The sequence below is a fragment of the Falco punctatus genome (genome assembly GCF_963210335.1).
Source record: "Falco punctatus genome assembly, chromosome: Z".
NCBI classification, from domain to species: domain Eukaryota; kingdom Metazoa; phylum Chordata; class Aves; order Falconiformes; family Falconidae; genus Falco; species Falco punctatus.
Window position 1 is genome coordinate 48893069 of NC_137586.1, and position 27693 is coordinate 48920761.

Consider the following 27693-nt stretch of genomic DNA (forward strand, 5'->3'; position numbering starts at 1 on the left):
AACCAGGCTGCAGAGCTGGAATAACCAGATTCATACAAGTGCCTTAGCACAGCCAACCATCCTGTCAGCATAGCTCTGTCACTGCTGCTCTTACATCACCTCCTCCCTGGCTTGCTAGGGTTTCCTTCTGCCTCACTGAGGACAGCCTGACTTCAGGGAGCTGGTACGGAGAGGGGCAGCCAGGTTCTCTAAGTATTACCACCTGTTAAAACAACTCAGTTCTGTCATGGGATCTATGATATGTCACCGGTGGCTGAAGTGATTTTTGATATCCCTTGCTTACTTCAAGGAAGTATTTTCAAGCTTAACTAACAAACCTCAAGAGTAAAGCAGCACAGAAGCACAATCGCAAATGCAAACAACTCAGGCTACATTGATGCAGGGACTTTGGTGCCCAAGTCCAAAGTTTAGATTCTCAATGTTCCTGTTGAGATTTTACTGCAGGAAGTCACAGTCCTGATGATATTAGGCAATGACAATTAGACAGTGCTGTAACTAAGGCTTTTCCCGATTTATGAATTAAACCTTCCACACCCTAAGGAGTCTGAGTAGGCATCTTCACACTTGGCCGACAGGACTCCACACAGTACAAAGAGGAAGCCAGGGATGAGAGGAGTGAGCAGGATTCTCATCCTTGCTACAGCATCTATTAAAAAACCCACAGTGTGATACTTCCTCTGTGAGGGACTGCAAGACAGGCCTTCTCTCTCTAAACTAACAGGCAATTAGTCACTACCTCAACATCTCAATAAATTAACTTGCAGAATAAGTAATGAAAGTAGAAAAGTTTCATCAGGAGTGACTGAGAGCGTCCAGTGACCAGGTCACTCTAGTAAGAGGGTTTGGTTGAGGTCAATGAAGTGAAAAGACAGAGCAGAAACTCAGTTGCTCTGGTATTTCATGAATCCTTCAACTACTGAGCATTAGAAAGGTTGAGGGGCTGCAGCATATCCTCTTCACTTTTTCAAAAGAGGACTGATTTCAGCTAAGATTTGTAAAAAAGCATAAGAACCCAAAATGAAGAATGGAAATTCGTTCTGCACGAAGTCAAAAAAACCACACGTCGATGTGTTCATTTATGAACTGGTAACCCTTCTCATTATGCCATTTTTGTGGCTCCTACCTCCTTTTGTATGTTACACAGATAGTCTAGGAATCAAGTTTAGATGTTATGATCTCTACTACTCTATTAGGGTATAGAACGCAGCTGCTGTAACCAACCAATACAGAAAAATCCACTTTGTGGAGCTGCTCATGAAGATATTAGAAATGACCGTGCTGAAGTGGACTGTGACTTAAAACCCGCAGCCCAAACACACTTACAAAACATCTCTCCTATCCATGCTTCCCACACCCACTGCTTCTTAGAAGTATGTTCCCTGGCTCTCTCCTCCTTTCACCACCACTTGGCAGAGGAGGCTGACCAAGAGATGACAACTACAGGACAATATGAACCACAGATTGAACCCTGAGTGGTCACTAATGGGGATACCTAGATATATTTACAAAAATAGTTCGGTTACAGACCAGCTTCAAGCATGCAGATGTATTATTAACATTTATATGCAATGAAAATACAACTTCCACAACTCTATAATTAAATTTCAAACTTTTTCTAAGCTGCATGGAAAAGACACATTCTTTAAAAATTTGTACAACTGGCATCAGATTTTTTAACATGCTAAAAAGAATTGAGCCAAAGATGATATCACAAAGTTCCTTATGCTTAAGGGAAAATGTTAAATCAATTAGCACTTGCTAGAATAAAGAAGCAACAATTTGATGTGTAAGTTCCTTAAAAAAATAACAAACTTTTCATGTTCTTCTGAAAGTGGTTATATTATGCAACAAGAAAACTGCAACATATTCTCATCTCTTTAATGTTACAAAAGCTTTATGAGCATATGTTTCAGAAATTATAATCAAAGAGTAGTAGCCACTAGCCAGAACTTTGAAGTTTACACACACACGTACAGACTATGCCTTAGAGGGTTAATGTACTATTTTGAACTCAAGTACTGCACTAGGACTTAGCTTTGACACAGAACATTCACACCCTCTGTAATAAATTCTTTTGACATACTTGCATATTTCTTCCCATGTGAATGAGTGTCCTTGGAAGAATTATCTACTAGATAAAATGTAAAGATGAAACCTAAGTCTAGACTTATTTAAGGGGGGTGGAGACTGATCTTACGATCTACAACAGTTGTTGATTAATGAGCTGCTCATGATTGCTGTAGGCCTGTCCAAACTGCAGAAGCAAAAGACTATAGAACTGGGAGGAATGTGCTATCTGGATGCCACACCTCTGTTGAAACTTAGAACTCACTTTGACTTCTGCTACATTTATTCTAGTCTCAAACTACCAGATGTGCCTGACCAGATACATGATAACATACGTGTGTACCCTCACTACCTGACTGCTGCTTCTGTGGCAGAATTTCTGTGTTCTTCCACACGGTTAAGTATGGCCACTTGTAGCAGTCACGGTACATGCTCTGTGAGGTTCAAGATTTTTGCCTGTAAGTGCTCTTGCACAAACAAATGCAAAACTTCCTGGAGTAGAATAGTACTATCACATCCTGAGGGGTTTTGGTCTCACCTGACAGTATGAAGAATTTTATTTATATGTACACATATGCATGTACATGACATGTCAGTATACACACATATATATTATAATGCATAATGAATATGTTGGATAAACACAGTACATTCTGCATAACTAAGGAAGCTTCTATTAACTCTGTTCCAAGGCTGAAACTGAATATGATTTAAATCTATAATAAAAAAGGTATGCTACTTAATCTTTGGTGATAACACAATCATTTCTGATTACAACTTTCAAAAACCTTTTAGCAAATTTTAAAAAACTTTCCTAACTTCGCTTACAAAGTATCTATCTCTTAAAGTGAAAACAACTTGTACAAATTCTTAAAAATGTTCCCTACACCCTGGCGTCCAAATTCCAGGCCCAGAGAAAAGAAAAACCAACAGGAAAAAAAAGGCACAAACAGAAAAAGTACTCTTTGTAATCCCTCAAAATACATAAGAGGAATTTCATTACCTTTAGCTGAACACATCTCTCCTTTTGGTTTATCTGTTTGCAATTATGCTCCTTTTTCTCATTTTGGAGGTGGTTGTCTTTCTAAAAGTGTGCAGAAAAAGAACATCTTAAAATAACCACATCATCATGATCATTATCACACCTTGAGTACACTGACTATATCAGCCTCTCCAGACAAAGAAGCTCTGTGGCTTTTCAGCAGTGTCATTAGGTGCAAGAAGGCTAAAATCACACAAATGAGACATGAAAGTACATCTTGTTCAACGCCTACCACACAAAACACCAGTGGCTTTCAATTATATTTTTTTAAATTGTAAATAAATTCTCTAATCTCAGTGGACAACTTTTCAGAGATTTGCTTGCATGAAAAAACGATACAAAACCTAAGTTGGTGACAAATTAGTAGGTTTCAATTATTCTCTTCACTTTGCATCCATGGGTTGATTTTGGTATGTGAAGTGACACTAGTAACAAACACCTTACTTTACTCCCCAAGTCTCCCAAAACTAGATTCCAAGTAGCACGATATTCTGCCCTCTCCTGTGTTAGAGAGATCTGTTGGTTTTTGTTCTGTACAACAAATCTGATTATGGTTAGATCCATCAAAGAGCAATGACTGAGGAAAATATGAAACCAATGCAACTGATGCATCCTGATGTCTACTCTAAATGCAGCTGGTTAAAAGCAGTTCTAAAAGAGCATTGATATGAACACTGGTGTAGGACTATGAGCAATTGCACAGACTGACAGCATTTCAACAATTTGGCACAAATGGCTCTGCAAATCACATCAAAATCTTCCACAGCACAACATCCTCCAAGTGCTCCTAACTGTATCATTACACAACCTTATACTACATAAAACACTGTATTTCTTCATAGCAGGTGAGCTACTCAAAAGCAGTGAACTGACTTAAGCCATTCAGACAATTCTGAAAACTTTATCCAGAAATTTGAGTAAAACTGGTAAGAACGTGAGTTACTTCAATAATACTGAAAAGAAAACAGAAATGCTTTCAGAGATTAAAAGCTAAAATGTTACGTGTTATATAAGGTCACACTTTAATTTCTGCACGAAACTGAGAATTTCTAGGCAATTTAGTATACTTAAACTTGCACTTACATTGTTGAGAGGTAATCAGCTGAAGGTAATGGACCTACCTGTAGTATAACTTTTCAATATCCAACTCAGTGGAGGAGTGCAGAAGAACTCACTATCCACTTGAGCTCAGCAGGAGCAGGAGAAAAAACTGTTTATGCCTAGGGACAATAAGATAACCTTTCAGGAAACCAGCAGGGACCAGGGCTCACCTACCCATGAGGTACTGTGAATAAAAGCATGGCTTTACTAGGAACTGAAAGAGCAGAGCCTAAGCACTTGAAGGAGGATTTGCCGGATCGTAACTTTTGTAAGGAAAAGTCAGCCTTTACAAGACAATTTCTGTTACAAATCATCCTCTTGTGGAAGCAGAATTCTAATATTGCTATTAATCACAAGCGCTGCAGCCACTGTTAACATGTCACTTGACAACAAAGACAGTACATGACTGACAGATCTTTTGCTAAAATATTGTTCCTTTAGCACTACTTCAACATCACTAGAAAGTACCTTTAAAAATTGTCCTACTGGTACTCACTTGGTAATAATATTCAAACTGTTGACTTCAAAGGGAGTCAAATTGCTATGACATGACAGTAACTTCTCCTGAGAAAAGGAATGGAGAGACCACTGTGACAGCAAAATTATATTCTGAGATCAAAACTACTAGTTAAAGGCTCAAATCTACACAGTGTTATGCCACAGTATTTAAAGTTATTAGATTTTTTTAAATAGACATTCACAGAAGCTACTTAATCAGTGCTTGTTGAAAAACAGAGACAGCTCAATAACCAGACTGTGTATCAGTTATGGAACAGAAACCCATCAGCATAAACAATACTTTTTCTCCTATTAACATAATTATTTCCTACTCAGTAAAAATGAAAATGACATGTTAGCATTTCAAAAACATGAGAAAATGACCCTCTAGGCTTTATATGACTATCAAAACAAGCACCAGTACTTTATTTGCAAATTATCATGCATGAAATGATCGACTCAGCAAGTTTACCAGTCAACAAAGTGTGTGCTCTACCAGTTATAATCAATTTACATGTAATGATATGTCTAAATAGGAATTTAAATGAGTTCTTGTCATTTCATGTTGATCAGCTGCTTTATCATCATAGATATGGACAGTGACCATAGTTAATGTTGCAGAAACAGCAGAGCACGCACAAGTTTCGTGAGCCAATGGGCACCAAACACGAAGAAATTCGTTTTCATACAAAAAGACAGCCTCTGACTGCTAAGCCACATTTATTTTCCAGTCAAGTTAACAAAAATACTTTCCAAGATGTTATTTCCAGGCATTTGCTATATATGCCACGTCTACAGCAAATATACAGTAGGAATCACAACAGCTTTCTCACCTCATAACTTACTGTATATTTCTTTCAATGTATGAAAAGAACCCTGAGGCCACCACAGAATTAAAGAACATTTCAGTATCATCCCCATTGTATATAAATATACAGTATTAGGACCTGCAAAAGGAATATTCTAGAGATTAAGAGAATTCTAGTTTCTTTAACAGCGTATTAGTTGCATCCCCTGCACAACAATCTTTAATACAATCATCAAAAATGTAAAATAACTGGGGCAAGTGAAATAAAGTTCCTTCTCATCAGACAGTGCTGATCAGATGACATGTTGGAAGAATGCAAGGCAAAGCCAGGTGTAACATACAAGAATGCAGAATGAAAGGCTGGCCTCGACAACATCTTAATTTAAAACAACTAAACGAATATAATGGCAATGACTTCATCAAAAGGACACCATTATGTACTGAAGTTCATTTCATTTTACTTAGAATAGTGTAAGTCAGATAAATAAAGTGTAACATTTTCCAAACAATAATCCTTTTCATTTCCCTTAGCTTTATTAGTAATGTACATATCCAAGTAGAATACTCAAATATAATCTTTACTGATATACAGAACCATCTTAATGCATATTTGGTACAACTTCCTATTTTTGGTGTTCAGTAGCTGCTTTTGTTTTGATAAAATGATACAGCAGATTTATACCTAACATCACATACAGGTTTTGTCTATGTAAAGAATTTACAGAGCATTTTCAATTGTGGAATGCTATGTTTCATACATATGAAATTTTAAAAATGTTGCATGAACCTATGACCTTGCAAATACACAGATCAACCTTCAGAAACTGTAATGAGCATGAGTTGTCACATATTTCTATCGGGGCCCAGTACAAGTATGGACACATTCAAGATGTAACATCAGTATGATTTGCTTTTTACTTTGGTGGTTGTGATACTCCAGGTGCGGATGCAAAGTGCACCTTAATGGTCCTCAGCAGTAATTTTATCCCCTGTATTTTAAAGGCATCAGCTTCTTTTATTCTCCCTTGTAGCGAGGAGGTCTCTTCTCCTTAAATGCAAGAAGACCTTCAATTCTATCTTTTGTTGGAATAGTCTGCAATGAGCAGAGCAGCAATTCATTATTGATACCAAAAACAATACCAAGAAAAACATTTTCACACAAATCCTATTTGTTCAATGCATCCAACATGCAAAATATAATAGAACAGAGAAATGAAAAGTAAAATGCCCGCTCAGATACAGGAAAGTACCAGACACTTCAATGGCACAATGTAAGGTTGAGAAACAATTCAGGAGAAGAAGGAGTATCTTTTCTCCAAGCAGATGACTGTAAGAAAGTCTTTAGGGTTTGTTTCTGAGGTTTTGGTGTTGGGGTTTTGTGGGGTGGTCTTTTTTGGTTGGGTTGTGGTTTTTTGGGTTGTTTGGGTTTTGGTTGTTTGTTGATTTGGGTTTTTTTTGGGGGGAGGAGGGTGGCACACGTAGGTTATTAATCAGATCATCATATTTTAAATAAGCATCTAATGCTGATGCTTCTACTTCCACAATCAAAAACTTGTCTCAAAGTCCAAGAACACACAAATCCAAATACATCATTCACATGTTTTTCTGGCAAAGGAGTTTGTCTCAATTTTCTGTTGGTTAGCACATATGCCATTAGTGAAGTGCCCTTCACGTTATTTCACATTAAACCAAAACAAATCGAAAGCAAGGTAGCTCTTGGATTAGATGCATGGTAGCGTATGACCAGCTAAGTATATGGCTGGTAATGCTTCACTATGTTCATCCTAACTGTCTTGGCAGGGAGATATTTTTGTCCTAAACTACAACACCTTCCTTAAATTCCTTACAAAAACAGAAAAAGTAGAAGGAAGGTCTAAATCACAGAGCAATTTCTAGTTGAATTTCTGCATGTTTCATAACAGGCACCAACTTTTCTGGGTTTTTTTGCTGTAATCATAGTTACATACCTGAGCGTAACAAGCTTCCTCAATTGCTAAACCCGTTACCAAGTCGACCTGAGGAGAAGAATACAGTGTTTCTTAAAACCATATTTTTGTACCTTTATTATATATTATTTCCTGAGAGCCAACTTAAATACTGTGTTTCTACACACCACTACTAAAAGACTTTTGCAAAGTTCTTCTACACTACTTTAACAGGGAAATGTTACACTGCCATGGGGTAAGAGTGGTTAGTATTTCTGTTACAGTTTCCTTATTTGGAAATACAATTAGTATGTAATACACTGTCAAAACAATGTATGTTCTTCACTACAAATCATCTGGACTAAAAACCATTAGGTACTTGCACATTTGTAATCATTTCATTTAGTACTGGGGAAAAGATTTAATGTACTGCATGATATTTAAAAATCGTTTTGAAACAAGTTATCTTCAAAATGTCATATAAGAACACGATGCCATGCCGTAAAACAAACATATATTCAAGTTCAAAGTGATTTAAAATGAAGAAAGGAAGTCAATGGCCATCATGCAACATTACCTCATTTCAGTAACATGCTTTTCCTTTGTGAGCTGGTCCGAACAGCTGAAAAGGCTGAATTGTACCACTCACTACTACTCTGTCTGTCTTGAGCATCAGTTGCTACAGAACTTACCAGCTCTCCACATGGCCAGTGAAAGGACTGTGGCGATGCACCACAAGTCATTTGTCAAGGGGAGATAAGCTATAGGATAGATTACCAAAGAAAGCTGTGAAATCTCTGCCACGGAAGGTTTGTAACAGCTTGGATGAACATTTTGCTTGATCAGTTTTGATACAGTAGGTCTTGCCTTGGGGCCTCAAGGTTGAATGACATGATCATTTACAGGTTTTCTAATCCTACTGTCCCTAATTCTATAAACATCGTGATTTCAAACTTTCAGTCCACTATACCTGGTCACTAGATAACGTGGCTTGTAGCATTTTGAACCTTGGGTATCACTAAAAGAGATCTTCAATTACATCATTACTTGCTGTGGAAACCTAACAAATACACTCTTTGCACAACAGCATGTGAGCTTGGTTCTCAGGCCAAAATTTACTGGTCATATGCTTTGCTGAACTCAGTTATATCAGTGGTTGCTTCTGAGACTTTAAGAAGACAAGGACCATTCTTAAATTTGCCTTCTTGGATTCAGATGTTGCATGTGCTGTGCTCCCCTTGCCCTTCTCCTAGGTTGAGCTGTAAGGTGTCCTGGTGCAGAGCTTATGCATGTGCTTAACTTTAAATATAAATAGTCCTGCTGAGCTCAGCAAGATAATTCACAAGCCACGAGTATAACACGTGTCTAGACGTGTTCAGGGTTTCAGAGCTAGGTCAACAGTGTTCAATGAGTGGCAATCAGAATCAGCTATGAAATCAGACTCCAGATATAATTTTAACACTCACCTCTATTAAACTATTAAAAATAAATTACATGCCTTTTGGCCTTTAACTTTATTAGTTACTAAACACTGAGAGCACTGACAGACTTGACAGAATATGACTTTGAAGGTTTTTTCCACCCAGCATTTGAAATACAACTTGTTCATAGTAGTTTATGTTTACTTTCTGTATTAATAATTAGCAGAGTGCATTACTCCTGGATAGACATGAGGTTACTAAGCCTTGTTACAGAAATCAGCATCAACACTAGTCTCAGGAGTCTGAGGCATAAAAAAAAATTCCATTTCATCTTTTAGAAAGTTTTGACCAAACAGATTTTGAAAGACTATATAATGAGAAACTAAAAGCAGTTCTAAGAAGAAAAATCACGACAGTAGACCTGTTGCCAGCCAGACTTCTGCTTACTCTTACAGGAAGTACAGATCCTTACCTCCATTCCCTGATTGATGGCCAGTTTTGCAACTCTCATTGCTACTGGTCCCTAAAATGAAAGAAAAAGCTTGCTCACATATAATCAAAATCTACAAACTACGCAGTGAAGAGCCTGCACATCAATGTTCTTGTATTGGGATCCTCTAGACTTTGAACTTTTACTAAATTTATTGTAAACAGGTCAAATATCCTAAATTACATCCCTATAGTAGACATTTGCTTCCAAACTAATAGTTTCAATATTGAGTGCAAGTATACTGTTTTCAAAAGAACCTAATTAAAGCAGTGTGTTTGGTTTATGTTTCAAAGGTGCTGAGCATGACCACTTTTGTCAAGCTTGCTCAATTCACTTCAAAACAAGGCTCAGAACAGCCACCTTAAGAGACATCATTATAGGCCTTTGCAAAGTCGGTCTTATGTCCCTATTATCACACAATGGAGACACATCAAAAGATGTGATAATGAAATAAAACTAACCGATGCAGCTTCAAACCTAAAATATGGTACTGCAAAGCCTGCACTGGTCAAGTGATGACACTCTTCTGTTGGTTGGGATGAGGTACCCAACCAAGAGAGGGATTTCTACCCTCCTCCTCCAATGTGTCGCAGAACAGTGAGACGTTTTTGAGAACTGTCTCAGTTCTGTGCTTATCCATCAGCATCAGCTTCCGAATGCTCAGACACTGCTTTAGGGAAGTGGCTTGCTGCTCTGGGAAAAGCCGAATGCTTTCTGAGCTGGTTTCAATGCAAATTTTTAACTTTAAATCAACCTTCCAGAATCATTGTATGCTAAATCTTTTACTGTATTTTTCATGCTTGCTTTTCTATAAGGGTATTCTAGACACAAATAACCAATGTTAAATGCCACATGTAATCTGTAGCATTTTTGATTTTCAATGAAAAATTCTAGCTGTTATACGTGTGATCCAATAAAGTGGTTTATTAATTATTTTCTTCTTCTGTCTCCTATGAATTTGCTATCTGGGATCAATCACTTGAAAAGCAGGTTTATCAAAAGCTCCAAATTCACATTCCTACTCTGTATAAACAGCTTGCAGCCTACGACAACAGGGGAACAGGCAGCAATCAGCTAACACAAAGACTCCTGGAAGGGCCATACTTAAACTTCTTACTAAAATTGTCATGTTCTAAAGCACAGGAATTCAGCAAATCCCATTTCAATTCTTTCAAAAAGGACAGAGAGAGGATGTCACTTAGAATGAATGATAATAAGAGAATGATTCTTTCATCGAGCTTATACACAAAGGACACAAAGCAAAATTTCCATGAGTAAATGGGTTCTGCTTTAACACTGAAGTTACATTTAGCTTTATGTTTTCAAAACAGGAGTTAGACTGAGATACATCCGCTTTCATGTGAACCTTTTTGCCTCTCTTCTGAAGTGTTCAACAGCAACAGAATAACCTATTGAGATAATTGCTTTACTAAAAAAAAAAACCCACATACACTATTTTTTCATTCAAAACTTGAAAGCCATAATATGCAATACAAACACAGACCATATCATGATGATACTAAGACTGAAGGAATTTTTTTGCTTCACTATGAAGTAGTTACCAAATAACACCACTCAATACATGACAGAGAAATCTTCTAATTGCTCTCCACATACCTAGAATGGCTTTTTAATACATAACTTAATGACAGTTTTTCTTGATACACCTGGTTCTTTTTCAGTTTTAATGTTTGAAAAAAACTATAATAAAAATAATTTGTTTTACCTGAGGTAAAAATTCTCTTGCCAGAGCTAATGCTCTTCTGTATGCAGCATCCCCTGCTTCATTCTGTTCTACCACATGACTGATCAATCCTATTGATTTTGCCTCCTCACCATCTACAATACGCGCAGAGAAAATGAGTTCTTTTGCCAAAGACACTCCAATTGTGCGAGGTAATCTCTGTGTCCCCCCTAAAGTTTGGAAAAAGAGAAAATGCAAGTATTAAGTTTCCCACCCATTTATATCACAAATGCAGTTGCCTTCACTCTTCAGTTCAAATATTTTCATTTTTAATTCCCTAAACAATTGTATGAACATACAGAAATTAAACTATCGTACAAAGGCATTCCTAAATGCCTTCCTTAGTTCTGAAACTAAACAAATAAATTGCTCTGTTTTTTAGAAAGACATGTAAATAACTGAAAAGAGTAATATTAATATTCTCTTCCATTACAGACAAGTTGCCTTATTCCTACCAGCTAAAAGCTGAAGGAAAGGCACTTGCCAGTAATTACCATATTCAAAAACTCAGCTTCTTTAAAAAAAAAAAATAGTGTATTTTTTATTATATTCATCACCACTTTAATATGAGCACTTCTGAAGAACTTTTTTTTTTTACAAAAAAAATAACAAAGCAAAAATCAGCTCTAACAAGACTGTAGTCCCTGCTAAAATTTGCATATATTAGGGACAATATTTATACGTAAGCTAAACAAGACGTCTTTAAAAAGTCATGGGTTTGCCCTTTTTTACTTCCATATTATTGTTGAAATCTTAAAATTTGATTACAAAAACTAGAGGACAATGGCAGGTGTGGATCAGCAGAGAAAGGCACCTAAGTTTAGGTAGCTTGTCTTACTGTGTTAGAAATTTCTTTGGCAGATCAGCACTTTCAGAAGGTCAATAAGCAGCAACTACGTTAACCAGGCATGAAAAAAATGCTTAGTTGGAGTAACAATTAACTTTCCAGAACTGACAAATGACGAGAATGTAGAAATAATCATTATCAAAACTGAAGAAGTAGACTCAAATCACAGAAGCAGATGTTGTTATGAATTAAAACTCTGGAAATGGCCTTTATCCATGAGAAAGGACTTTGAAAATATACAAGGTCTACCGTTTTGACATGGATAGGAAACAAATATTCATTTAGGACATTCATTTATATATAGGACATTCATTTATATAGACAATCTGTAAGTAAAAATCCTCTTCAAATTACTGCTTCTGAAAGAGCATGATAATAAATTCGAATACAAATATATGTATATAAGCAAGAAGAATATTTATAGGAGGTGTTCAAAGGGAGGTGGTACAACACTGGATAAACACGTCTTTAACCAATATGAAATAGATTAATTTCCACTAGATATGGCATACTAAGCCAGTATTTCATTGAAACCATTCAGTTCTCTTACCGATGTTTCCTGAAGATACTTTAAATACATCTCTGAGACAAATAAACTCACTGGAAACGAACTAAAATTTTATGATTCAATGATACAGCTTTCAACTATTGGTTTTTATGAATCACAATCTCCAGTGCTACTGTATCCCCCCCCCCCCCCCAACCTGCTTTTGAACATATTACATCATACAAAAATGCAGAAGGTTTAGGGGATTTCTGACTTACACTTTTCTAGACTATTACAGAATCATGATCTATAACCAAAGCCGAGATACATTTTCTGGGCTGAAACTGGAGGAATTAAAAAAATACTTACACTTGTAACAGTTCAAATAAAATCAGAAGAACAACATTGGTGCATACAAATAATGTGATATTGTCTACGGTCCTAACCACTCTGACAGGATTTTAGCAACACTGTCCTAATGGTCAAAGGCAACAAGCAACAGCAATAGGAACTCCTGCTGAATCAGTTCTGCTACTTGTACAACTAAGCCAGTGACAGCAGGAAAATTTTGATAAAAATTTAAAGAAAGCCCCTACTCTAGGGCATTTTCATGAAAGGGGCGGGGAGAGGGGATATTAAAAGAAAACCCTTTGTAAAATACTAGAATTCCTGAAGCCTAAGTCTTCTTATTAGCCTTGACTACCTCACTGGTAAGATTCACAGAGAATCACCAAAGCTGTAGCTATCAACCTTCATATCAGAAATACATGTCATAAAAATGTGAGCTGTGTTTTCAAGAAGTTTGTGGCTTCTGATACTGAGCTGTACTGCCATCAGCACAAACATTTACTGACTTTTTTGTTTTGAATACTAAACATGTCTTTTAATTTCTCACCCAAAGAAGGTGTCACACCCTAATCAACATCTATCCTTATACACATTTTAAGTGTACATCAGAATATAGCAATGTGTACCCTGAATCTCTTTAAGAATAGTTTAGTCATAAATTATCCCTTTCACCATAGTAATGGAATCTAGGAAAGCATCAGGTTTGGCTTCTGATTAAAGAAAACTATTTATCCAAATCATAAGACCTGAAACCATATGAAGATGAATTTACTGACTCCACATCATCTGCTTCTTCTTTCCTTGCTATGCCTAGTATTTTTTTTTCCTCTTAATTATCTCTCTTTACTGTTTTATCTCTTCCATTACTGCTTTTACCAGGAAATGTTGAAAACAAAATTTAATTGAGCAACAATATTTCATAACTTTGACCAAACAATGGATATGTTTAAGCATGAAACAGTGTTTATAGATGAGAAAAAAGTGTTCTTGCCAGTGTCTTACACAATAGTGATTAAAGAGCAAAAAAAAAGCAGACTATAGTCTATGTTGTTTGGCTGCCTCCTACACTGCAAAGCCATTAACCAGAGGAGCATATTCTTTGATTAATATTCACAGAACAGAAGCCAACAGTTCACTGCATCAATCACATATATTCAGTAGTAGGAATAAGATATATGCACGCAGAAAAGCAGTAAGACTCAATTAATCAAATGCAAACAACACACTAAAATACATCCAATGCACCAAAGTTACATCCATTTATGAAGAAAAGACAGAGAGTATGCTGCAGATAGATGTTCTGTTTTGGTAATACACAAAGAACATATAATGCCTGCCAACTACAATCAGAGCTAAAGGAAGTAACACCCAGTCTTCAAAGACATTACTTAACCAAGGCATTTCATCTAAATGTAGAGCAGAATTTGATGGAAGAATAGTTGTTTCATCTTCGCAAATTTAATGACATGTTATTTCAAGGACTAGTGATCTGGTATTACTCACTGTGTTGATAAAAGTATTTGACATACAGTTGCAATGTAAATGTGTTCTTATCTGGGATGGCACATATTCAATGTTGTAATAATTGTGAACAGCAGTTTTAGATGACACTAGTTCATGTGAAAAGAGTAAATACAAGACCGCTAAGTCCTCGTACAAAAATTGTTAAACAGCATTATTTTTCTTTAAAAATTAGTTGATTTTGTATGAATATTCACTTACTGTCAGTAATTCATCAATTACAAAATATGTACCCAACTGGTTTGGATTAAGGGAATTACGTGATAAATTCCCAAGAGTATATCCAACGAGATGAAGCAACTAGCTTACTGGAAATAGATTCATCATTCTGGCAGAGAATATCTACAGTCAGTAGTTTCTCATAGCTGAAGGCTCTGTCAAAATATACTGGAAAAAATCCTGTTCTGACAAAAAATCCAAACTTTAATTCAGTAATAATCCTGTTTATCAAGTCAAGTAAAAATGAGCCCTTCTATCCTACCCTTTCTATCACGAGTTTTGTTTGATTCATGTTAGATTGATTTAACTGACAAGTTTCTAGATTTCTTTTTTTAAAGACTACTGTGCATTTCTAATGTTTTATTAATAATCAATGGTGAAATCAGAGCCTGTCAGCCACAAACTTTCTAATGACTCAAGTCAGTCAAGAAATGGCTCAGATGTATCCTTTATCCTTGTGATTCCTTTGCAGAAAGCTACAAGAAGTACATTTTCTCCTTGCCATTGAAACTCACAGAAATACGGAATGCAAAAACCTGCTGTTCGTAACACCAAACACTTAACAATATGAGCCCATAAATAAACTAACATGGATAAAGGTATTATCTTAATGTAATACTTTTCAGTCACGTAAGTCATGTTTCAAAAGTCTGTATTTTCCACTTTCAAAGTACCTGCCTTCCATCACTAAGTTAAGCATTTTTCAAAATACTGAACACTCTACCAAGACAATATTTAACACCAAGTTTCCAAGACATTATTTCCCAGATTAGCCCTTTACCCTGCAAAGTTGTACATGTTTTAGCTGACTTAAATTCAGGTACCAATCTTTATGGGCTCAGACATTCCAAATTCTTTCAGAGAGGAAAATAGGAAGAGCCCTTCACCAGCACAAATTGGACAATCGACTAACAACGGAAAACAGCTTAAAACAGACAAGATATTAATGAAGATGCAAGTGAGGGGGTGAAAATGGGATGGAGAAGAAACGAAAGAAAACATTATCTCTACAAGGGAAAAAAGCATTGAGATGACAAATAGGAGGTGGTAGGCTAGTCCATTCTCATGTGTGGCCGTATAAGTAGTTGCTTGGAGGAAGACTGGAGACCTGAGAAAAACCTAAGAAAAGCCTGAGACAATGGCCTAAGGCTGACTCAGAGGTTGCCCCCGGGTCTGTGATGACTGAGAGGGTAAGCTGTCTGAGCAAGTAGCAAGTTGCCAAAAGGCCTCATGGAAGTTTGGCTTGCCCTTCAAGCTGAAGAACGCCCTGCAGGAACATCAGACACAGCCCTACCCAAGGTCAGAGGCAGGGTGACCTGCTACCTATGCCAGCCTGGCAGTGGCAAACCCCAGCCAACTTAATTTGCAAATCAGTCCTTAATTTTCAGTTTCACTCATCTGTGTCTGTGGATTGCTTTATTTTAAAACCTATTTGAAAAACGCCAAGAATATACCAAACCACCATGCGTGGGTAGTTTGAAGGTGGCAGCTTGAATGAGAAGAATGTAGTACTTGGCCTGAAGATGTATGAACACTTAAGATGCATGACAGGAAGTGTAAATACCCTTTCAGAATTCACTAGCAGTTAAATAATCACAGCTTTTGTACAGAAAGATGAACTCTTTTGGTAATTTAGAAAAACTAATTTATTTTCAAAATAAGTAATCCTCTTGTAGACTGAGAAAGACAGAAGATGGTTTCCCAGCAGACGGCTGCATACATGAAATGAATGAAACCAAAAAATGCATTGGGAACCTGATTTTTATAAAATGAACTCCAATTCAAAAGGGATTCTGTATCCGGTGTAAGGAGCTTACTCCACATTTCTCTCACAAGTGATATAATTAAGGTATAAAGAATCGCTAACAGGCTGAAACTAAAGCAGTGGTTAACTCGACCTATTAAATAAGCTCATTAAGATGTAGCAAGCTTTCTGAGACAGCTGGGATATAACAATAGACAACAGAAGTGGGGTAAGGGAGCACTGCAGTCAAAACCATGCAGCACAGAGAACAGACAGAGTTATACAAGAACAAGTAGTGCATATGTTCTCCAAGTTCAGCTGAAGTTCCCCAACTTGTCAACCACCAGGGGTCTCGAAAGACCCCAAGAAAGATCCCCAGGACTAAAATGTGCATATACAAGTGCCTTATGCATATGTAAATAATTTCGGGAAAGTAGTTATAATATGTATTAAACTTCAAGGAAGTATGATGAATATGTATGTTTTGTTGTAATAAATTGAGGAACGCTGATAGATAGGTACCCATGATTTGAGATGCTAATCTGTGCGCCCTGTACTGCAATGAAGAATGCCTGCCTTCTAAACTAACAAAAAGAACTCTAGAGGGTTATATTTCTGCTGGTTTTTCAGTATCACAAGCATGGTACAACCAACTGCATGGACTCCACCCTCAGACTAAACACTGCCTGGCAAGCACAGATCTGCATTACCACCTGTGGACTCCCAAGACATCAGCAATGCACACACTGACAATCTGGCTTATTTTTTTTCAAATTGAAGTATTTGAGGAAGAAAAAAGAAATGCCTAAGGCCATTAATCTACTTATTAAGTTTTACTTAAATGTAAACTAATGCAACAAGCATGAGTGCACATAGATATTTTGGTAAGGCCACATGCCTTCCTATTACTCCAGATAGGAACTTGGTCTTATTGTCGTTTGAGAATGCAATGCTGGAAAATAAATTTAAATGACATTCAAAAGTACATACACATTAATACATAACTCATCTTGCTGAAGATAGAAATTAATGACCTAAGAGAAGACATTTTCCAGTTACAAAATTACACCCACACATTTATGAAGTCATTACTCAGCTGTAACAACAGGTAGGAGGTTTAGACCAGTGCTGCTCTGTATAATCATACTCTACAAACGATGTGGGCTTTATGAGTAATATTAGGTAAAAAATTTAATTTACCTACTATTTTAAATAAATAATTTTATAGTCCGTGTTCTTGCAGTTTTGGATTGGCTATGACAGCTAAAATTCAATTCATGTGAAAATCAGGACAAAAGAAGCCCAGACATGAGGAAAACTACTATCATTACTTAGAGCAAGTGAAATACAGAAAAATTAATTACCATACTAGCATCCTATTTTTATTTACATTTTGAATGAGATCACAGTCCCAAATTGGGACAATTACTTTAGTTTTTAATGGACAGAACTGAAATAAAGAAACAACAAGCAAAGCAAAAAACAGACTATTAAATCTGAAGTCTTCACTGCTTATGAGCAAGTGACTCGAATGTTTTCCTCACTTCAGTGCCCTCCTTGTGGAAATCTACCATTTTATTCCTCCACACAGCAAAGAAATCCATCACTCTGCTAACCCCCCAAACCAATTCCTATTCCTAACCCTGTTCTTTCTCCTATCTCGACTACTATCAAATTAATCTGCTTTCAACTGTTCCAAAGTAATGGAGTTTTAAGAATTCATCTCTGAAATTATTCATCCCTGAAATTCTCTGACCTGAGCAGCACTAAAGAAAGGAGGATCAGTGGCTAACAGAATGGGAGCCCAGGGTTTTCCCAGCCAACGGGACTGCAGAAGGACACAACCCTGCCTGGTTCAGCTGTCAAATCCCAAGAAGTCAGAGCGCTCTCTCTACCGATAAATACATGTAAAACAAACTCGTACATAGGAAGCATATTTTTCATCTTGAGTAGGATGTCCTCCCAGATAAGACAGCCACACACTACAGTGACACTGCTGTAACAAAATGTCTGTAACATTTTACAGTGCTTTGAAAACACAGACTTTACCAAAAAACCTGGCCAAATCATTCAGAGCTGCCACACATTAATTTAACAATCTGCAATGCAAAAAAGTAAACTCTTCAGTAAACAGGAACTTTATTTTGAGATACCAAGTCTGATACTCAGAAATACTCCTAACAGTTTCAGCTTGATGTTACATTTTGTAGCCCTATCTAGCCGTGCCACAATGGCATTCTGTTCTTTTTTACCTCCCAGACTGATCCTTCTATTTATTATTTTATAGTAATAGTTGACATGTGAAGAAATAATCATTGCTGTTATTAAAAATTGTCACATGAATAACTGAAATGTTATTTTTATTTGTACACATTTATTTCTATTCTAAATGTTACATTACTTACTATTCCTTGTAAGTATATTACCCATCTGCAAGAATAATTAAAACTTATATTAGAAATTTACAATTAAAATAAATTCATCACAGGTGTAAATGTAAACATGCATTCTGTCTATGGTAGGTACTCTGTAGGGTATTCTCCATGTGCTAATTTTCATCACATGGATATCTGGGTGCCTAGCTTGAAACAATGAAATGCTCAGTTTTTTCAGAGACACAGGCAGCATTAGTGACTTCAGCCTCAGGTTCTCATGCTCAACACCTCTGGACTGGCTATCAAAGCACTAAAACCAGTGAACTGACACTTAAGAAACTGCAGCTTAAATGATCTGAACACATGAGGTTAGAAGCCTATCACACGGGCTGGGAGAGAAGCTGCTTTTCCAAAGCCAGGATCCTCCTTTACAGGCTCTACACAAAACTTTATTCAGTACAGAAATATGAATCAGTCACTATTCAGCTATACTGAGAGCAGAAATACCCTCCAGACTATACAAAAGATTGGGTATTCAAAGTCTGAAAGGTTATAAATTCAACATAAACAAAAGCAATTAGAAGAAGATCCAAAATGCTTGTTTGTTTATGTCCTTAACAGGAAATCATCTCTCTTTACTACTTTCGAATGACCCTTGCCTGGTTCCATATATTGCTGTTTGGGATCAACTGAGAGAGGGTAGGTAGGACTAGCGCTATTTGAAGGCCAGACAACAGATGGTACATTTAAGGTGACTCTTCTTCCCTCACTGATAAATACTATTTTGTTTAATTCACATTGCTAATATTTTGAGAATCGGAGTTTTAAAAGACATTGCAGTCCAAACTCGTTAAAATTTTCACTTTAATATGCATATAATTTTGTGTAAAGATATATAACAACTTTAAATGCATATAAGAGAGATTTTCTAGTAGGGCAGCTCCTGTGCAACAGTGGAGCTATCTACAGTAAGCGCAACCTGGTTTTAACATTATATCGTTTGGGATTATTTAGGTGGTTTTCCTTAGCAGGAAACTACAGCTCTTCCATCACCTTCTAGTCAATTAAAAAAAAACCCCACAAAATAACTGTCAGGATATCTACAAAGAAAGAGATTAAATAAGTGATTATTCTCAGGTTGTAGCTGTCAGAATGTTACTACACTAAGGAAAGGAACTACATTAAAAAAACACCTTTCATTTTCCTCTTACCTGCTGCTGTGACATAGCAATACAGAAGAGGAGTCACTGTTTATAGCATGCAATGCAAAATAGCTATACACAATGGAAAGTCCTTCCCTATAGATGGAGAATCTAGTGTTAAATAAATTCTTCTGTCATCTAATCCCACCTATATAAATTGGCTTTCATAGAACTTTACAGTTTTAAGGATCAAATAAATTAGATATTCATTTTATTTTCTTTACATCCTACATCCAAATTCCAGGAAGAGAGAATTTTGGGCTATAGATGCAGAAAGTAATGAAGAAACTAATCTCTATCCGTAGAACAGCTAGGTTACTGGAAACACTCCACTTACTAAAAAACTTTTAAAGTACCTTTTAATTTACGTAAGAACAGTTTAGAAAAAATGCTAAGGATCAACAAGGGAGGGTGCACCACTCACTTCTCCCTAGCTGGCCTCATCCTGCTCTTCAAGCTGAACCATTCTGATGTGAGCAGACCTGGTTGCTGAACCTTTTGTGCTTCCAGGTGTGGCTACAGCCTGATTGGTCCTAGTCCTGGATCTCTCAAGGCACTCCCACATGCAGATCCTTTGACCCTTCTCTGGCAGCAACCTACCTGCTTGATTAAAGAGTGAGTGCTAGAGCTCTGTTTAGGAGCATTCTACTGGAGCCTGGAGACTTCAAAAGCCCTATTTTTGCACAAGTCCTGGCAGAATACACAGCATATAAGCAAGAAACCAAAAACACTAATTTCTTTAATAAACGACACTTTACCCTTGAAATCTGAAGAGAATCATGGAATCTTTAGAAAAAGAATAGACATGCTGAACAAAACCCTTTGTAGACTCCATTTGCCTGCAAGGCTAGGGGTTTCATGAGCAGGCATAAACCTGCATCACCTTTTGGTCCCAGTCTCTTTTCCCTTTCTCACAAAAAAATAGCATTTTTTAACAGGATTCCCATCTCTTTTTCGTTTTAAGCCTGAGATGTGTTTTACCCTAAGAACTGGCAGCCCCGTTCCCAGCCAGCCTGTGTTGTAACATTTATTCTACGTGCGAGTGGACCACTGAAACAACTCAGAAATTTAGAGCCTTTATCACACCCCTGTTTGTTAACCCTAACCAAACAGGGCTATATCTTAGCATGCATGTATAATTTCAGGCCCCACAGCAAAGCCGTGGGTGTTCTATGGATGCATCCAATGGAATACCCAAAACAGGATAAGCTTGCAATGTGTTAGCACGGCCCTTACGCTTTTTAAGTTATAAAACCTAAATATGATTTAAGACAGCCTACATTGCTGCCTCAGTGTCTCTCATCTGGTTGCTTATTCATGCATCTCTTATTTCCTTGTGGTTTTTTAAGAGTCTAAAGTATAATTGCTGGTGAAACAAAGTACTGTATTTAATATGAAACAAAACATTTTGGTTTCACCACTTGATTTTGATTGGTAATTTAGTTCAGCCATTACACCGAACCTTCCATTTTTTTAATAGTCCTTCCTACAACCTAAAAATGTCTTATTAAAGAAAATAATTTATCCTCCTTCTCCAGTCTCAAGCCACACACTATTTCATACTATTAAGAATTTGTGGCAAAGAAAACCCTGGTTGTTTCAACTGATAAAAATAAAATACAATCAATAAAAATGAGACCATTAATGTGATAGTGCTTATATGCTACTTGCACTGTACACACAGAGTATTCTTCAGCAGCAGCAACTTTAACTGTTTTGCACTGATAATCCCCCAGCCCCAGCAATACATACATCCTCTCCTTAGTTCATAACGGCACAGAAGGCTAGGTGCACACCTGCGAGCTCAAGCTGTGGGTTCAAATCCCACAGACAACCTCCCCCTGCTTATTAGACAAAACACAGTCACGATTCCCCACAACATTCTGTGTTAGATCATTTTAGCTCCCTAAATATGACAGCAATAGTGGTTTCATGCAAACGTGCTGGATGGGACAGAGACGACTACTTTTCCCCCAAAGAATAAAGAAACATTTTCTGCAAGTATAAACTACATATAGCTAATGCTGAAGGCAGACAAAAAGTAAGACAGGGTATGGGGAAAACGAAATCTTTTAAGGAAAAAACACTGGGAAACTTGAGTGTAGGGAGTAAGCCTGCAGTTGCAGGGAGCAGGAACAGATGACTAATTGGAAGCAGTGTTTCCAGTGACCCTGCACAAAGCTCCTGAATTTCTTCCTTTTGTGGCAAGATCATCACTTTATTTCCTAGCAACAGGGCAAATGAAGTCTTCCTTTAGCTTGGTTCTTTTCGGAAACATCTAGAAAAAATTCTTAGGACCATCCAAATTTTGTCAGGCCAATAAATATGTTTTATCATTCTGCATAATCAATAGAGGCAAGAAACTATTATGAGGACCTCATAGTCCCAAGCTAAAATTTCACTGCATTCATAATGAAATAACAAATAGCCATTCCTTCTGGCAGGTATTAATGATATTAGCATATTGAACTAAAAGGTCAAAATTAAACTAACTTACTTCATCTTCTTTTAGTTTTAGTAATCTCAATTTCAGCACATTCATTCATATTTCTTGATGTCCAGATGCAAAGTAGTATTTTGAAAAGGCATCTGGGTAGGCCTCTGAGAGACTGCATTCTGTATTTTTTTGCTATAAATACTCATGTCTATGTCAAGTACATCACACCTGTGTTCCTATTTTCTTTAAAATTTTGCAAAACTTCTACTGTAAGAATTATCTGTCAAGAGAAAACTCAGATTAATTCAGTCGTCTGATTAACACTGGTTTATTAGATCTCAAGTTCGTATTAAAATATAAAGACCATTAATATAGAGTCGTTAGTATGAAGCTACAAAGGATTAGTAGTTTTGGGGGCAATTTTTCCTACAGGCTTGTTTTCAGTTGCGCCTGAGAATCAGGGGGAAAAAGTCATTCTTGGTCATAAACTGAAAATACATGTTAAAAAATGGAGGTAAAGGAGGAAGGACAGGAATCTACTATTTCTGAAATTCAGCGGTTTGTAATGCTTGGCTCGAATAAGTCTCCAGAGCCAGAAAGGTTCTGTGAAATAATTAAGGAAACAGTACTTCATAAATAATTTTGTCCAACTTATTATGTGGTGAACTAACTTCTGCAGCTGCTCTTTCAAGGCAGACTACACAATTGCCATTTCATTTGTTGAATTTTCTGGAAATTGAAGAAAAATACCAGACGTACAGTGAATTCATTACGAGTTTGGAAGCAATTTTTCCTTCTTACATAATACAGTCATAAATATATATGAAATGGAAATATCCAGACTCTACTATAATTCAATAATGATGAATCTCAAAACAGGTAATCTAGTCAATTAAAAACAGGGTTACACTATTCATACCCATATGAAGGATATATTGTTCTTTTGCTTCAACTTTAATGACTTAGAATGGATTTGATACATGGTTATATGGATATATGGATACCTTGGCCTGATACCTAGATCCTACTTATTTCAAGGTCTTCAACAGTGTGGCAGCTAAAAATGGGGCCACATTAAATCATAAAGCTGTGCTTCAGTTTCACAGAAGTCTCTGATGTTTCGTTCATCCTTTACACTATCCTTATTCAGAATTCAGGAGTTGGGTTTGTTGTGTTTTCCAAGAAACCCATCAGTGTTCCATAGTGCCATGATGGCAACCACACAATATAATTCAAATATTGAAGTTCGCCTTTTATATATTACAGTATAAATGATCGATGACTGTATTTTACATGAGTATCCAAAATTCAGCTACTGAACCTCTGGAAGAAATGAGTTTTATTATCTTATTGGCATAATCAATTGGCTTTGCTCATTCTTTTTAGTAGAAACAGAAGACTAATATTTCTGATCTTCTGTGCCTCAAAACCCTTGCGTAATTACATTTATTTATCAGAAACACAAGTTAAGTCTAATATTTTTTATCTTTTATACCTCAAAACTCCTTTGAGTAATAAAACTTTTTAAACACAGAAAGTGTTCACTTGTAATATTCATACCTGAGTAGCTGGTGGGGATTGTTGTTTTATTTATTGACACAAAAAAGGCAAAGACTTGTATGCACTAACAAAAGCATTCCTTTTACTTGTTTCCTCCTGCTTAGTAACAGCTAATACTTTTACAGCTTCCCATGTACAAAGACAGGGATTTCTTTTGATCGAACACAAACATTTTCAAATTCACACCAACTCATCAGATCAACTGCTCCAGCAATACAAAACGGGCTTAATATTTCCAGTCAGTTCTAACTCATTATATGCACATCTGAGAACAAGGGAAGTGAGATACCGTAGAAACTGTTTTGTAACTTCCGTGGTCATTACTAGCCCAAGCCTGGTAACCACTACGTAACAGGCTAAATTAGCTTTTCTAATAGCAGAGGGGTGGAAGGTAAGATAATGTGCTACAGCAAAAGTGGAAGTTTCTAAATTTACTAAAACCTGATTACACCTGTTACAATTTACAAACTACACAGGAAAAGTATCTCAGTATATCACAACCAGACTATGTGATTTTCTTTAAAAAAGAAAAAAAGGGAAAGGCAGAGATTAAAATTTTTGTTAACCACTTAACATTTTCTCTAAAAATGAAGGACAATCAGGAGATGAAGGAAGTTGTTTGCTGGATTTTTACCTTATTGATAAAACAAAGCTTTTTATACCCCTTCACAGCAGTTTTGGAAAAAACCCAACTTTTTAACATCAGCACACCATGGGTGTCTCATAAATACTCCTGAAATTTATTTCCATAATGCTTCATCCTACAGGAGTGTTATCACCTTCAAATACACTTATATGGAAAAATGAATAATCATGTCCCCATAGCAAGGCTAAAAATGTATAGGACATAGGGAATTACGTTAATTTAACACAACAGGAATATACAAATATATCTAAATATATAAAATGCTGAGTGCTAGCTAATTGAAGAAGAACCATCTATTCCATGGAGGAGAGCATCCATGAAAAAATGTTTTAATGCAATTTATCATGTTTCATAATTTATATGTAGAGAGGAGACAGACATGTCACAGGGCACACTGACAGTCAAACTTGTTACAGTTTTTCTGATAATCAATGAAAAATGTGAATTCATCACAAAGTGAAGTATTTAGTATGACAATACTTGTTTTCACTGAGTGGAACACAGGTGGGTTTCCCCTGAAAGCAGCTCTGTTTCCTGTTGGTAAGTGTGCATAACTCATTTAAGTCAACCAGACTCTTCAGTTTAAGGAAGCTTAGCCACGAGGAGTGTCCAGTCCCACAGATGTAGGATTGGCAAGCTTATAGCTCTGTGATAGACTGACCAAGCGAAATACATTAGGTCTAAGACTTAGGAAACACCAGGCTACCTGGTCAGTTGGCTAAAGTATACCAAGCTCTGGCCAAAGTGGATGCCCAAGGCCACTAGCCAGAGGAAAAAGCTGGCCAAGGAGCCTGGCAGATCTTCCAAGGTTCTCTTAACAGAGGCCCCAGGATCCCTGGCTGCTAGATCAGAAGCTCCAAGGCCCCATTTAAGATGATTCTTAGGCTTTAGATCTTAAGTGGGAAGCCTGCGTAAGAAGTAGGCAGGCTGGGTAAACACCTGGCCAAAAAGTCTAGAAACCCACAGCCTTCATACAATTTCTTTCAATTTGTCTTCATTTGTTTCTTACTAATTCCTGCCTCAGCTTTATGTGTCAAAAAACTTTCTATTCTTTTCAGCCATACCAGCTACCATTAAGTTCTCAGTTTTTTCAGTTGCCTTTGTTGTTCACCAAAAAAGAAATGGGTTCGGTATACCATACATAGCTTTGTTACCCTCCTGAAATTATTGTCCATTTTGTCTCTCCAATCTGACTTCATTATGGCATTAAGCTTCTCTTGTAGGTTCAGCAGGTCTAAGTTGAAGATTAATAATTTTCTTGAGTTCTGGCAATTTATAAGGAACAGGCTGAGGCAGCATTTCACACCACACCACTCAAACTCTTCTAGAAGTCAATATGAAACCTCTATATGGCGATCAGGTAACGCTAAGAGAGTCCACAAAAGAATAGATGTTAATTATCTCATGGCAGGAGGAGAAACAGCTAAATGCTACTTGGTTCAATTTTCTAGTACCCCCTGCAGGTTAGGAGCATTTGGCTTCAAAGTGAATGGTATATATATCCTGCCTAATTAAAATGAAAATAAGACCAAAGGTCTTTTATGTTGTTATTAATATTTAATAAAATATTTCTAAGCTTCTGCGTGAAGAGAATACCAAAGGGAGTTCTGACTGTATTTCACCCATCTCCTCAATTTCAAGAAATTATAGTATCTTGTTCACATTACCATAGTACCTACTATTAATGTTGGGATCATACTTAATAGTCTTCCTTGTTTTCACACTTCCTCCCATCCAAATCAGGTTACCCTCACCACTCACACTCCTCTGGTCAAGAAGGTAACATGGACTGTTCCATCTAATCTAGCTACTTCAGGTACAAAGTCATCTTTTTATTGTAAATTAGGGATTCAAAAACAAACATGGCATTCCATCATTTCTCTGAATGATAGTGTTATAGTTTTATTTTTCTATGCATCATCTAACAATCTTGTACTTACTACTGTGTAATCAGTTTTTCAGTTTTCATTTCACATCTCTATTCATTTCCTTTGTACGATACAGTAGGGTAAGCGGATTGGCACAGGCCTATTTTTTTGTAAATCAAAGGCTACAAAAGTTAAAATCAATCTAAAAGTTAATCCTTAATTTAAAAAATCTTAGCACTGTGATGCATTTATATTTCTAATTACAGGCTGTGTTCGTAGTACCACCTTTATTCATATCACATAAAATTTCCCAATATAAAGTGTTATTTATATGGGAGAATAATCACTCAAGTTTTTTGATTGCTCTCCCCATGGAAAAATGTTTTGTATACTTGGGGAAGCTTCAGTCTTTAAAGCAGACTCATATAAACAGTACTACTATACATGCCCATGAAATGAAAGAATATACAGAATAATGCATAAAGAGCTGGCTTAAAACTTTGTAAGCTATACTGTGCAGTTTTGTGCCACACTGCGTACAATAACAGCCAATTTTTCAGTGTTTTAGTTCTCAGTCACGTTCCTCCAAAACGCTTTTTACATATGTCTGTATAATCTCCTGGATGTTGACCCTGCTCTTTTTTTTGAGGATCCATATAAGGAGCCACATAAAGTATACTTTTTGAGGAACCATATAAGGTATATTAACTTCAGCTGCAAGGTCCTGGGTTTCTTTGCTGCTAAAATATAACAGTAAAATTTTCCTATGGTAACATCAAATACCATGCTGCAGTTGGGACTGCTGACGACAGGAAAGTAATGTGACTTGCAGGATGCCTGTACAGGAACATTCTGAAATATTAGACTGATTTATATTGAAGTAGGAAAGTTCAATTTCAAAACGAATTATAACAAATCAAGTGAATTTCATTTCAACTCAGAATTATTTGCATCTACACAGGAATTAACACAGCTTAAGTAACACTGTAAACGAATTTTAAAATGACCCCCGTCTTCCACCACAGATAAGCCTTTAAAAAACATTGGCTCCATTCCCAGATCTAAGGGACTGTGTTTTAGTGGGCACAGTCATTTGTGGTAAGTCCCTAACTAATCATCTTTTATGTTCCATCTGGACATACACATGTGCCCTGCCCTTGTTCCCATTTGCTTGTTGACTGGTCAGCCCTGGTCCTCTCCCCAGCATTACGGCTCTTCACCAGGCTTTCCTCACTTCCTCATTAGCTACTGGTTACTTTACATCTTGTTCTTTCAGTTCCAGGATCACCTACCAATTTTTTTCCACCTAAAAAACTAATGCAACTCCTTCCAAATCTCCATTT

General features: G+C 36.7%; 1 protein-coding gene across 5 annotated transcripts in view; it reads right to left on the reverse strand.

Moving 5' to 3' along the window:
• Nucleotides 1-5411: 5411 nt before the first annotated feature.
• AUH (AU RNA binding methylglutaconyl-CoA hydratase) overlaps nt 5412-27693 on the reverse strand; it is a 114910-nt gene continuing 92628 nt past the window's right edge. For all 5 annotated transcript variants that reach the window (XM_080373164.1, XM_080373165.1, XM_080373162.1 and 2 more), the window contains 4 exons: nt 11079-11266; nt 9335-9385; nt 7484-7531; nt 5412-6609 (listed from right to left, as the gene is read on the reverse strand). In XM_080373164.1, the coding sequence (XP_080229290.1) occupies nt 6532-6609; nt 7484-7531; nt 9335-9385; nt 11079-11266 (365 nt within the window). In that variant the 3' untranslated portion in view covers nt 5412-6531. The remainder of the gene's footprint in view (nt 6610-7483; nt 7532-9334; nt 9386-11078; nt 11267-27693) is intronic.